The sequence below is a fragment of the Epinephelus lanceolatus genome, chromosome 10 (assembly GCF_041903045.1).
Source record: "Epinephelus lanceolatus isolate andai-2023 chromosome 10, ASM4190304v1, whole genome shotgun sequence".
In the NCBI taxonomy this organism is placed as follows: domain Eukaryota; kingdom Metazoa; phylum Chordata; class Actinopteri; order Perciformes; family Serranidae; genus Epinephelus; species Epinephelus lanceolatus.
This window is the reverse complement of record NC_135743.1, coordinates 44,614,513-44,626,891: the sequence shown is the minus strand read 5'-3', so window position 1 is coordinate 44,626,891 and position 12,379 is coordinate 44,614,513. Positions and strand designations below refer to the sequence as shown.

Sequence of the window (12,379 nt, the reverse complement as noted above, 5' to 3'; positions counted from 1 at the left end):
ATTTTCATTTCTTGCTGTATATGCTACCATTAGGGTCAGTTTTCAAGAATTATAATCTTTCTTTTCATTGTTATGCCAATGATGTTCAGATCTACCTGCCTTTAACATCAAAATCCAATGACTCTGTACAGACATTGCTTGATTGCCTAAACGATGTTAAATCCTGGATGGCCGCAAACTTTTTGAATCTAAATGAAAACAAGACTGAAATCATAATGTTTGGATGTGGTCCAGCAGACTTTCTTGCTGGCTTTCTGGGCCCCTTTACACCAAACATCCTGTCATCAGTGAAGAATCTTGGTGTAATATTTGATGACAGGCAGAAATTTGATCGCCAGGTTAGTTCGGTTGTGAAAAACAATTTTTTCCGTTTGAGGATTTTATCGAAAGTAAAAGGGTACCTGCCACGTAAAGATCTTGAGACTGTAATCCATGCTTTTATTAACACACGACTGGATTACTGCAACTCACTGTACTTTGGCCCGGACCACTCACTCTTGCAATGCCTGCAGCTGGTACAAAATGCAGCTGCCCGTCTCCTCACTGGCAAACGCAAGCGTGACCACATATCTCCTGTCCTAGCTTCGCTGCACTGGCTCCTGGTTGCTTTTAGAATAGATTTTAAAACTTTATTGTTTGTTTTTAAAGCTCTCAATGGCCTAGCCCCCCAGTACTTGACTGAGCTCCTCCATATCCACGCCCCTGCCAGAACATTGAGATCTTCTAATCAGCTGCTACTGGTCACCCCCAAAATGAGGCTAAAAACCAACCGAGCCTTTGTGGTGGCGGCCCCTAGGCTCTGGAACAACCTGCCCTGGCACATCCGCTCTGCGGGATCGATTGAGGTTTTTAAATCCTCCCTAAAGACACACCTCTTCTCCTTGGCTTTTAATCGAGTTTAAATGGACTTCTGGCAAAATTTTAATTTAATTTTAATTTATTTTATTCTGTTTTATAGCACTGTGTTTATGTACTTGAGTATTTATTTTATTTATTGTAATTCCTGTATTGTATGGGTCACTTTTATCATCTGTGCTGCTTTTAATCTGTACAGCACTTTGGTCAACCCCGGTTGTTTTAAATGTGCTCTATAAAAGTTTGAGTTGAGTTGAGTATTTTTGAAAATCAGATACAAACCACATTTGGAAGTGGTTTCACATGGGATTGGGTTGGGATTCAAATCACATTTCCACAGACGTGTCTCAGTCTGGATGCTCAAATTAGATCATAAAGAGCCTCTTGTAAGATGTCACTGTCCAGCTGAGCATACTGGACACTAAAGAAGTTAACATTGGGGTGGTAAATGTCATGTGAGACATAACGTTACTAATGCTAAATATCTCTGCAATGCTGCATGACAGAGACTTACTTTATTTTCCCTTTCCCTATTTACTGTTACTGTTAGCCTCCATTTCTCATTCTGCCTTGTCCAAAAGCTGCATCACCTGTGTGGCTACGTACTTACTGACACCACGTCATTACCATAGTAACCCATCCAGATTGGTTGTTGATTTCCAGACACACAAATTCGATCTAATCACTTGCAAATAACAGTGCAGACAGTCTTTCTTAAAGGTCTGATGTGAAAAACAAAATCAAAAACAAACAGCTTAAGTCCAGAGAGAGTGAGACCAAAACAAACTTGTTCCATAAGGTCAGATTATTTTCTTTATCCAGAGCTCTTTGAGCTCTTTAGCAGAAACATTTCCTGATGGTTTGTGTATTGTTCACTGGTGCATGGAAAATAAGCTCTGTACTTTAAACACTGGATTGTGTTGTTAATGTGCTAACTGGCAGTTTTCCAGTTTCCCTTTTTAAATGACAATAACAGACAACCACTGTCTGCTGGTGTTATTTCCTCTCAAGCAGGTTTAGAACATACGTTGCCTGTAGTCTTTGCAGTGTGCTCATGTGCAACTTTTTGGTTGAGACACAGGGGATGTAAAGCGACACAGCAGAGGCCTTTGTTGCCACTAGTTGGTTTGTTGTGTTTGGGTCCTTAGACTACTAAAGCTTTGTATTAGTTTCAGCTCAACGTTGCTTTGTTTTTGCACAGAACTGTGGATTTTGTTGTCCATAACTTAAATTGAAATCTATACGAGCACTTGACTATTGTTTTCAGACAGCCTTGAAAAATGGGAACCTATCCTTTGATTCGTTGTGGGTATTAAGTGAGAAATCTGTAGGACTTTTATGTTATTGATCTGAAATATTAGGCCTCATTTACCAACACCTTCCAAAGTTTTTTCTTAAATTTGTTCTTAAGAAAGGTCCTAAGAAAAGTCTACGTCAGATTCATGATGTGAGACTGCAGGGATGAGACTGCAGTGCGGTGTGCGCACACAGAACTTGAAGAAGAAAAAGAAGAAGAAAAGTTGAGAGAAGTAAGACTAGAATGTCCAACCTCTAAAGAGGGTGGAGCAACGGACTCCAGAAAAAACTTCAATAGCTCTGAAGTGAACGTGCTTCTGCAGGAAGCATACACCAAACAAGCTGTCACTGTTAGTAGAGTCAGGAGTGGATATAAAATAGCACAAAAAAGATGCATCGGATACTAAAAATATGTGTTAATCAACCACCCCACGCACAAACTTTATGTATTACAGCACAACTGTCAGGACTGAGGACAGAGATGAGCATGGTGGCATTCTCCAAGGTGTGGCTGCAAGTGTTTAAAGAGAGACAGCAAGAGGGGGAGAATAGGTGGAAGTGGACTATTTCACGAAGTGTTTCTGTGAGTTATTAATAACTACCCAGAATGGTGCTTTGTTACTTTCTGCCCCGGCTGTCCTATCCGCCTGTGATATTTTCTAACAGTAATCATTGGATACATGGTTCTCGTTAACATAACTAGTTTGAATTGTAAGTGGAGTGTTTATTTTAAAAAACCATAATGCTTTTTGTAAAATAATCAAAATGATTATTTAAAAAATTATGAATTATAAAAATTCATTGTAATTCAAAGTCAATAATACTACTATGCTCTTGAGTATGTGTACATTCTTACCTAAGAAAAAATCCCAAATAAGGAAACAGTTGTGAATGTAAGAATCTTTGTGAAAGCTGCATAAGTGGTTTTTAAGAAGAAATGTCTTTTACAGAATAGTTGGTGAATGAGGCCCATTATTCTTGTTTAACTGAAATGGCAAGACTGTACTGTAACCTTTGCTACTGAAAACTGTACAGTAGACTGACTCAAGTAAACTATGTGCTTTGATTAAACCAGTGCCTTTCATATGTGAATATATTAATACAAAAATATTAAGCTACTTTTTCAGATACGGCAAGGGACCATCTAAAAATAGTGACTTTTCACTATACTGTCCATTTTACAAAGTGTCTGCCATTACGCTCTCTTCTCATTATTTATTTTCCTATATCGAATTAAATGAATCCCACAATCACTGACAAATGTAAAGAACAGTACATAGTCACGGGTTACTATCCAACCAGCCAACAACCATCATCATGCAGTGCTAATGATCAACAGTATCTGATGTTGTTTTTACTATTTTCAAAACTGTCTTCCTCAACAATTCTAAATATTGCGAATAATGAATCTGTGAGAACATGTTTTCAGACATAGTTCAGGTGTTTGTTAATGTTTCAGAAGGATTCTAGGGCTGGACCTGGTCTTGATGGCTGAGGTAGTAGACTTTGTCTGGTTAAGGCCCTTTGTTGAGCCCTCGGAAGTGGTAGAATAGCTACTGACAGGTGCAATGTCCTTCGTCGAGTCTTCTGTGGTACACTTGGAAGTATCTTTTGCAGCACCTTTAGAATTATGGATAGAGTAACTGCTGGCTGGTGAAGTACACTTGGTATTGTCCTTGCTAGCACCTTTGTTAGTACCCTTAGCAGTGTGCTTGGCAGAGTAAGTGGCTGGTGGGTCAGTGTGTATGTGTATAGGTGTCACTGAGTTGATAGCAGCTTTAGTTATAGAAGTCCTAGCAGTAGCAGCTCTGGCAACAGTCCTAGAATCAGCAGTTCTGGTAATTAGCTTAGGGATTGTGGATGAAGCAGGCTGATTTCTCTGGAGCCTCTTTTCTCTGACATGTCGATACATGACCTCACTGACAGGGCTGATGTCAACGTTTGTGATAATGCTGGTAAAGTTGACCCTTTTTTGAGAGGGCTCCAGAGCAGAGACCTTGGTCAAGCTTAACTCTCTAACATTCACCTTGTCCTGTAGTTCGTCACTAATGCAGCTGCCCCTCTCTAGTCTCATCTCTCCAACACGGCCACATCTATTTTGTCTAAGTTCTTCATCATGACTACTACCAGTGATTTCTCCAGTATTACTCACATACCCCTCTTTACCATCTTTAGCACAGTCCATCTTCTTCTGTAGTATCTCACCAGTATGGTAGTCACTCTCCAATGGGACATCACCGTCTTCGCATTGCACTGTCCCGCACTTCTTCGATGAGTTGATGTCCGAAGGAACCCGATTCAGGGGGCTAGGGCTGGTATCTGGTGGGAGGCCTCTTCTTCTTCTGGACAACCTTAGGACCCCGGGGTTCTCACTCAGCGGTCTGATGACTGAGCCATTAGTCAATGGTATTTGATTTGGAGTCCTGCTTGAATGTCTTCCTGAGTTCTGGAGACTACTGAAGGTCTTGGGGTTGCTATAGTAGTTAGAAACTGTTCGGTGGTGAAGAGGAAGGTGCTGATTGCGAGGCAGTTGGTGTTTGCTATGCCGGGAGAGGTGGTTGTTGTTGGTTTCCTGGAGTCTTGGTTTACAGGTACTGCTAGGCCTTGTGCAGGGCCTGGGGGGGCATCTGCTGCCCACCCCTGTCCTAGGCTTTAAGGTAGGAACTGACCTGACACAAGAGGTTCTTTGTTCAGAGAGTCCAGTCATCAGGGCAACCTGCAGCAGAAAGAAATCATGATAGCTCATATTAAGGCATGGGAATAAGTATATTAGCAGAAAACAGTTATGAGCAAAATTCTGTAAACAGATGGCCTGTACAGGCCCAGTGAAAGAGCAGCATACTTTACTTCAGGAATGCAATTCAGTTAAAAGGAATAATTACATGGGGGATTTGATTTAATTGCTCAGAGACGGTCTTCACTTGTGTAGCAGTATGTTTTTTTAAGGTGCTTGTAGGATGGTCGAATAGCTTCAGACATTCCCCAAACCATCCATTCCAACGTGGTATAAGAAGGGGTGTGTCTAACCATTTCTGAAGTACAACATATAAATGTCTTCCAGCATAGGCTGTCGGAAAATGTCTGAAACGTCTGTTGTCCCCATATTTGAACAAAACCTGTCAGCTGGCTGCCAGCAAAACAGCTGGCTTTCATCTGAAACATCTGGGGTCCATTTCACAAAGCAGGTTTAGTGAAAACTCAGAGTCTGTTAACCCTGAAATGATGGAAACTCTGAGTTTTCCGTTTCAAAAAGGGAGGTAACTCAAACCAGAGAAAGAGGGGTAACTCTAGCCTGTTTCAGAGAGAGAGGTAACTTAAGCTCTCGGTCAGTTACCGTAGGTCAGTTACCGTAGTAACAGACTCTATGAACCTAACCTGGTCGGGACCAGGTTTTTCTCAATGAACCTCGAGTTTCTCTCCGTCTCCGCCCTCTTTCAGAGCCACACACTCCATTTGATTTCCTCATTCATTCAGTCAGCAGGCGAGTTTTGGCGTAGCCTAGTTCTGCCGTCTGTCATTTTAAAAAATCATTTAAAAAATCAGAGTAAGTATATTAGAAGTCCATTAGGCACAGTAGGTGGTGACTTTTTTCACTAATATGGCATGTCCTTTTGATAACGATCCCGTGGATGAAGGTGCAGAATTACTGCGCAGAGACTTAAATATTCGTCGGGAGATGGTTATCAGACCGCGCATAGATGTTCTAGCATTTCCACACAATTATCTTTTTGAGCTGTACCATTTCACGTCACAGTCCATCATCTACATACACAACCTAATCCGTCCTTACATTTGCAACACCAATACCAATCGTAGTCATGCTCTCACACCCCAGCAGATATTGTGTGTTGTTCTTTGCAAATGGAAGTTTTTTGTACAATGTCGGAGATGCTGAGCACTTGAGTAAGGCAACTGTCTGCAGGGTGGTCAGAAAAGTGTGCTCGTTTTACGGGCATCTGCCTTCTTTCTGTTGGCTAAGTAGAAGTCTGTGTTAGTTTAAATAGGCTTAATTATTTAACAGAACATGATATAGATAAGAAGACATTTATGTGTGTGAAAACAGCATTATGTTGGGGATAAAACAACTGCACAGTCAAACAGCCACTTAATATTTACTTTACAATGTAAAACATGATCAAAATGAGGTACCCCCATGAGATTATGCCGAAGTCTTACCTGTTTGAACAATGTTTTTATATTTCATCCTAAACTGCTGCCAAGTGCGCTTCTCCCCTGCGGGATTGCACCTAAATGAAATAAATTAATAGGCTACCATTCAAGCAGTTTTCCCCTGTAATATTATTGTGATTGCAAAGACTACATTTAAACTTACGCATTCTCCCACGCCGTCTCCCTCTCTTTTGCAGCTGCAGCGGTGTTGCACTTCTTTTTGAAAACGTGTGCAAACTCGCCGTATGAGCGCATTAAGATTTCTAATTCTAGTGGGGTGAAAAACGCAGACCTCCTCTTCCCTGTTGCCATGGTGACTCGTCGAATCGGGGCTCCATTGATGCTGGCTTTTTATAGTTGTGGTGCACGCGCTTAACTCCAAGTGAAACTACTCCGAGTTGATTAAACTGATTCAAATCAGCTGTTCTGGAACCGGAAACTCAGAGTTTCCTATCTCAGAGTAGATCAACTCAGAGTTCAGAATTAGACTCAGAGTTTGTTGAACCTGCTTTGTGAAACGGACCCCTGGTAGAACAGCGGTAAACACTTTTGATTTCTGATGTGGTTGGACAACTCATTTTCTATATCTGTAAAACACATTGTTTCTGATTGTTTTTTGAACTAAAAATCGATAGTTGGTGGAAGTTATGTACCAAGACACATCACTGAACCAGCAAAAGGCATATAAATTTACTAGAAATAACCAGAAAAGAGGCTTAAACTCAATTACCACCTGGCAGCACAGAAGATCTATACAATCAACACAGTTTCAAGGTGGGCATCCAAGATCAGTGTCATCAGTTCAGGATCTGACCAAATGTCTTCCCGTCTGTTGCTGAATAATGGTCAGAAAAGTGCTTTTGCAGAACATTATGATGTCACAGTTAAGTTGACCTTTGACCTTTTGCATATTGATTTAATCACTTCAACATTACATCCTAGTAGACAATTGTGTGAAATTCTGTCATAATTAGCGAAGTAATTTCTGACTTGGCGCCAAAAATATGCTTTGTGTGGTCACAGTGACCTCTTTTGACCACCAAATTCTTATCAGTTCATGGCTGAGCCTAAGTGAATATTTGTATCAAATCTGAAGAAATTCCCTCAAGGTGTTTTTGAGATATCACTACATTAGAATGAGATGGGTGCAAGATCAAAGTGACCTTGACGTTCTACCACCAAAATCTAATCGGTTCATTGTTTAGTCCAAGTGAATTCCCTTGAGGAATTCTTGAGGTATCGCAAATGAGACAAAGGACGAATGGACAGATAACGCTAAAACATAATGCCTCCGGCCTTGGCTATTGCTGGCCCAGAGGTATAAAAAGGGTGATACAGACACAGCAGGAGGGGAAATAGGCATTAAGAGAGCACTTCATATACAATCATCAGCAGAAAAAAACATTACCAAGGCAAACAACACATAGGGCCCATCTTCATCACAAAAGCACAACAACCAGTTTCCCTGTTAAAGGGTTTTTTTTGGGGGGAGTTTTTCCTTATCCGCTGCGAGGGTCATAAGGACAGAGGGATGTCGTATGCTGTAAAGCCCTGTGAAGCAAATTGTGATTTGTGATATTGGGCTTTATAAATAAAATTGATTGATTGATTGAAAGCATTCTGGTGGGCACACAGACTGTATGAGTGTCTCCTTGCCACCTGATGTTTTGGTTCATGTACTGTATGCAAGAACTTGCAGCAATGCAAGAACTGAATTTGAGACTTGGTTCATATAACATGGAAGTTATTAAAAAAAAATATGATTAAACAATTTGTAGAATATTGAGCAAGTCTGAAAAGCCTTAATAAAGAGGTATGTATTCTGTGGCCTATGTAGTCACACACTTAAGTCATAATTTTAACATGTAGTATTGATTTGGAGCCACTGAGTCACATGACATGCAAGCTATTAAGCTATTGTTTTTCCACCATGATAATAAAGTCCATAGATTTATATAAAACAGATAAACTCCAAAGTGGCTGCAGCCCACAAACGCATATTAAGCGAACTGTGCGACAGTCTGCACAGTTTTTGCTAATTTTATAATGCCCACACTATCACAATGCAATGTTGCTAAGCAACACAGTCGTTCTTGACTTTGGAGAGCTTAAATTTATAAACGTACAAACAAACTAGGGTCGGATGATGTGGCTTAAAAATAATATCACAATATTTTTAGTCTATATCGTGATACACAATATATATCACAATATTTTGAAATCTCCTTTAAACTACTGTAGACTACTAAAATACAAAATTATTAAATGAGCTGCAGTTAAAACAAAGTTAAATAAATTTGCTAGTGTCATAATAAATCTCAAAAAGTACTGTTATAAAAAAGTTCAATAAAATGCTGTTTTAATAAAGTTGAATAAAGTACTTTTATGATTAAACAATCAAAGTGTAACCACTGGTACTTTTATTTTGAAGCATCCGGCTAGTCTTGGGCCTGAAGCGTTGAGCCGTGTGTCTTGGTCATAGTTCAGTAATAAAATCTCCTGACTGGCTCATGACAGCATTGTCTGCTTAAGTTTATATCACTCTGGATGTCAATAAAGGAAGCAGTGCCAGTGTCAGTAAGTAGTTAAGCTAACTTTGCTCACATCAGCACCAGAGTTGAGAGCATCAGAGCAGCAAACAGAAATCAGGTGATTTTGAGATAAGACTTGGTTTGTAAACAGTATCCTGTGCTGCTTTGTGTATAAAGACACAGCAAAACAAAAGTGCAAGGATTGGAATGATAAAATGAGAGTTCACCCGAGTGATTTCAGACTGATTCAAGTAACTGCCATTTAGGGGGCAGCTCTACCTATTTCAATTCTCAATTTTCTATCCTGGATTAGCGTTGGGTGGTACCAGTTAGGTACCAGTACAAGGTAGGTCGATGCACTCTTTTTTTAACATATGGTGAGTTATAAAAATACTAAACTTAACCATTACACATATTGCTGTCATCCTTCATTTGATTGCATTGTGCAAAAACTGCTACTGGACTCCTTAGGCCCTGGGTCAAGGTGTGCCCACACCTCCTGCAACCTCTGCACCCTTTGCTAGTGTAAGTGCCAGTGGTGACATACAGGAACCTACAGGACTTCTTTCCCAGATAAATGTCATGAAAAAGGCTGCATTTTGCTTCTACTTTTGCTGCTCTGCAATCTTAAATAGTTGGTTAGGTCATGTGCTAAGAATTAAACAGGGCCGGATCACAAGCATTGCCTTAAGATGGACACCACCAGACAAAAGGAGACCTTGGAGGCCCAAAACCATCTGGCACAGAACTGTGACATTGAAGCCTTATGTCCCATAGGGGATGAAGAGGAGTAAATAAGTAAGTCATCATAAATTTGTGATCAAGAAGATAAAAAGAGCTAATCTTGCTGCACCACAATCAGCTGAACTGTATGTGTATCTGTGTCAAATTCAATCTTCATCATACTGATGACAAAACCAGACACCTTTCAGGCACAGAAGAATGTAGAAAGGATGATCAGACCTTGTTAGTCCTCCTGACCTGTAGGGAGAGCTGTGGAGGTCTCTGTAGGTGTCTCTCAGCTCCCTCTCTCCTGTCCTTCTCCTCCCCCTCTCTCCTCCTCCTTTGCTGTTCCTCCTCTCTCCTCTCTCTGTCCCTCCTCCTCTGTGCCCGGGCAGTTAGAGGGCAGAAGGACCTGACTGTTGCAGAGCCTCCAGGCCTTCCTCTCAGAGACCTAGAGTCTTGCTGCACTGTAAGACAGCAAAACACATGCAGATGCAGAAAGGCAGAAAAAAAAAAATTTATTCAAGCAAAGATAAACACGTGAGTATAGCATTTTGTTGGATGAATTAAACAACATCTTGCCTCAATCCTTAAGGCAGAAACATGGTCCATGCAGGTACACACACACAGATGCTTCGAGCTACGCAAGATTCATCTCACATGTTGTTGCATTATAGAGTATGTCACCTAAAATCATAAGGCAACGCGAGCACAATCTGCAATCTGCAATCTGAGAGTTGCTGTGAGGGGGGTTATAACATCAAACAACAAGAGAAAGCTGAGCCCTCCTTTGTGGATTTCCTTCAGCTCAGAGCCACAGCTGACCAGTTTGATGAGGCTCCAATTAGTTGTTTCTCAAGAGGGGCAGTACTATGGAGCTACATTAGGGTCAAAAGTTTTGTACTTGAAAAAATAAAATTTGAAACTGAAAATTCATGTGTTGAGCTTGAATTTTGAAAAATACAACAATGTATTCAAAATAAAAATAAGTGTATGAAACGTTTTTTTGGGTTAAATATAATTTTGATTCACTTTGGTAATTCTTTTGAATGAATAATTTATTTTCACTTTTCACTTCCATATGTATTTTAACATTTGAGGTCTTATTTTTTTCAGTTGCATGTTTTATCTTTTCAGATTCAGATCTTATTTTTTACAGTTTCAAATCTTATTTTTTCACTTTCAAATCTTTTTTTCACTTTCAGATCTTTTTTTTTTTCACTTTCAAATCTGTTTTTTGAGTTTCAGACTTTTGACCCTGATGTGGCATGGGGGGCGTGGCATCAACTGAGAGGGGTGTGGAATCATGAGTGACAGTGCCTTCAGGGAACGTAGGAACTAAAAAAATTCTGACTCAACACTTATATACACCATATTCATGTGACTGGCAGTGTAAAAATTGATGCCAGTGACAAACTTCCATTTAGAAATCTGTTTTAGACAGTACTGAGCACCAATTGCGGTATAAGAGCGATAAATTATGCCAGATTTTGCAGTTCAACAGCCACATTTTAAGTGCTGATATGTCTGATTTGCACATAGCACTGTGAACGCAGTGTAGTGTCCACTTTGCTTGCGATGATGGCGTCCGGTCGGTCGGGTCAATCTGCTGGAGCCCATACATCCAGCACACAAGTGAGAAATGTTAACTAAGTTTTGGGAAATCATAACAAATATTAAGGGGTTGTTTTTGTGACAACATACATTTTTTCTGTGACGTCTTTTAAGTGGTGAATTTGTCAGAGCTGGAAAGTGTGATTGTCCACAACTCCATCATCATGGCCCTGTTGATGCTTCCACATCCAGTAAACGTGTCCCCTGGATGAAACCTTTGAGCTTGGGGAAAAGGAAACAATCCTAACACACCTCCCTACTCACCTGACCTGGCTCCAGGTGATTTTTGTGGCACCAGGTGAGTAGGGAGATGTTTTAGGATTGTTTCCTTTTCCCCAAGCTCAAAGGTTTCATCCAGGGGACACGTCTGGATGTGGAAGCATCAACAGGGCTGTGACGATGGAGCTGTGAAAATGTATGTTGTCACAAAAACAACCCCTTAATATTTGTTATGATTTCCCAAAACTTAGTTAACATTTCTCACCTGTGTGCTGGATGTATGGGCTCCAGCAGATTGACCTGACCGACCTGACGCCATCATCGCAAGCAAAACGGACACTACGCTGCGTTCACAGTACTATGTGGAAATCGGACATATCAGCACTTAAAATGTGGCTGTTGAACTGCAAAATCTGGCATAATTTATCGCTCTTATACCGCAATTGGTGCTCAGTATTGTCTAAAACAGATTTCTAAATGGAAGTTTGTCACTGGCATCAATTTTTACACTGCCAGTCACATGAATATGGTGTATGTAAGTGTTGAGTCAGAATTTTTTTAGTTCCTACGTTCCCCGAAGGCACTGTCACTCGTGATTCCACACCCCTCTCAGTTGATGCCACGCCCCCCATGCCACATCAGGGCCAAAAGATCTGAAAGTGAAAAAAAGATTTGAAAGTGAAAAATAAGATTTAAAACTGTAAAAAATAAGATCTGAATCTGAAAAGATAAAACATGCAACTGAAAAAAATAAGACCTCAAATGTTAAAATACATATGGAAGTGAAAAGTAAAAATAAATTATTCATTCAAAAGAATTACCAACGTGAATCAAAATTATATTTAACCTGAAAAAACCTTTCATATAGGCTTATTTTTATTTTGAATACATTGTTGTATTTTTCAAAATTCAAGATCAACACATGAATTTTCAGTTTCAAATTTTATTTTTTCAAGTACAAAACTTTTGAC

General features: G+C 40.0%; 1 protein-coding gene across 1 annotated transcript in view; it reads right to left on the bottom strand.

The window, feature by feature from the left end:
- Positions 1 to 3,350: 3,350 nt before the first annotated feature.
- Positions 3,351 to 12,379, bottom strand: part of LOC117264343 (uncharacterized) — a 42,454-nt gene continuing 33,425 nt past the window's right edge. Inside the window, exons 3-4 of the mRNA XM_078172034.1 lie at positions 9,816 to 10,042; positions 3,351 to 4,867 (exon numbers count right to left, since the gene is read on the bottom strand). Of these exons, the coding sequence (XP_078028160.1) occupies positions 3,599 to 4,867; positions 9,816 to 10,042 (1,496 nt within the window). The 3' untranslated portion in view covers positions 3,351 to 3,598. The remainder of the gene's footprint in view (positions 4,868 to 9,815; positions 10,043 to 12,379) is intronic.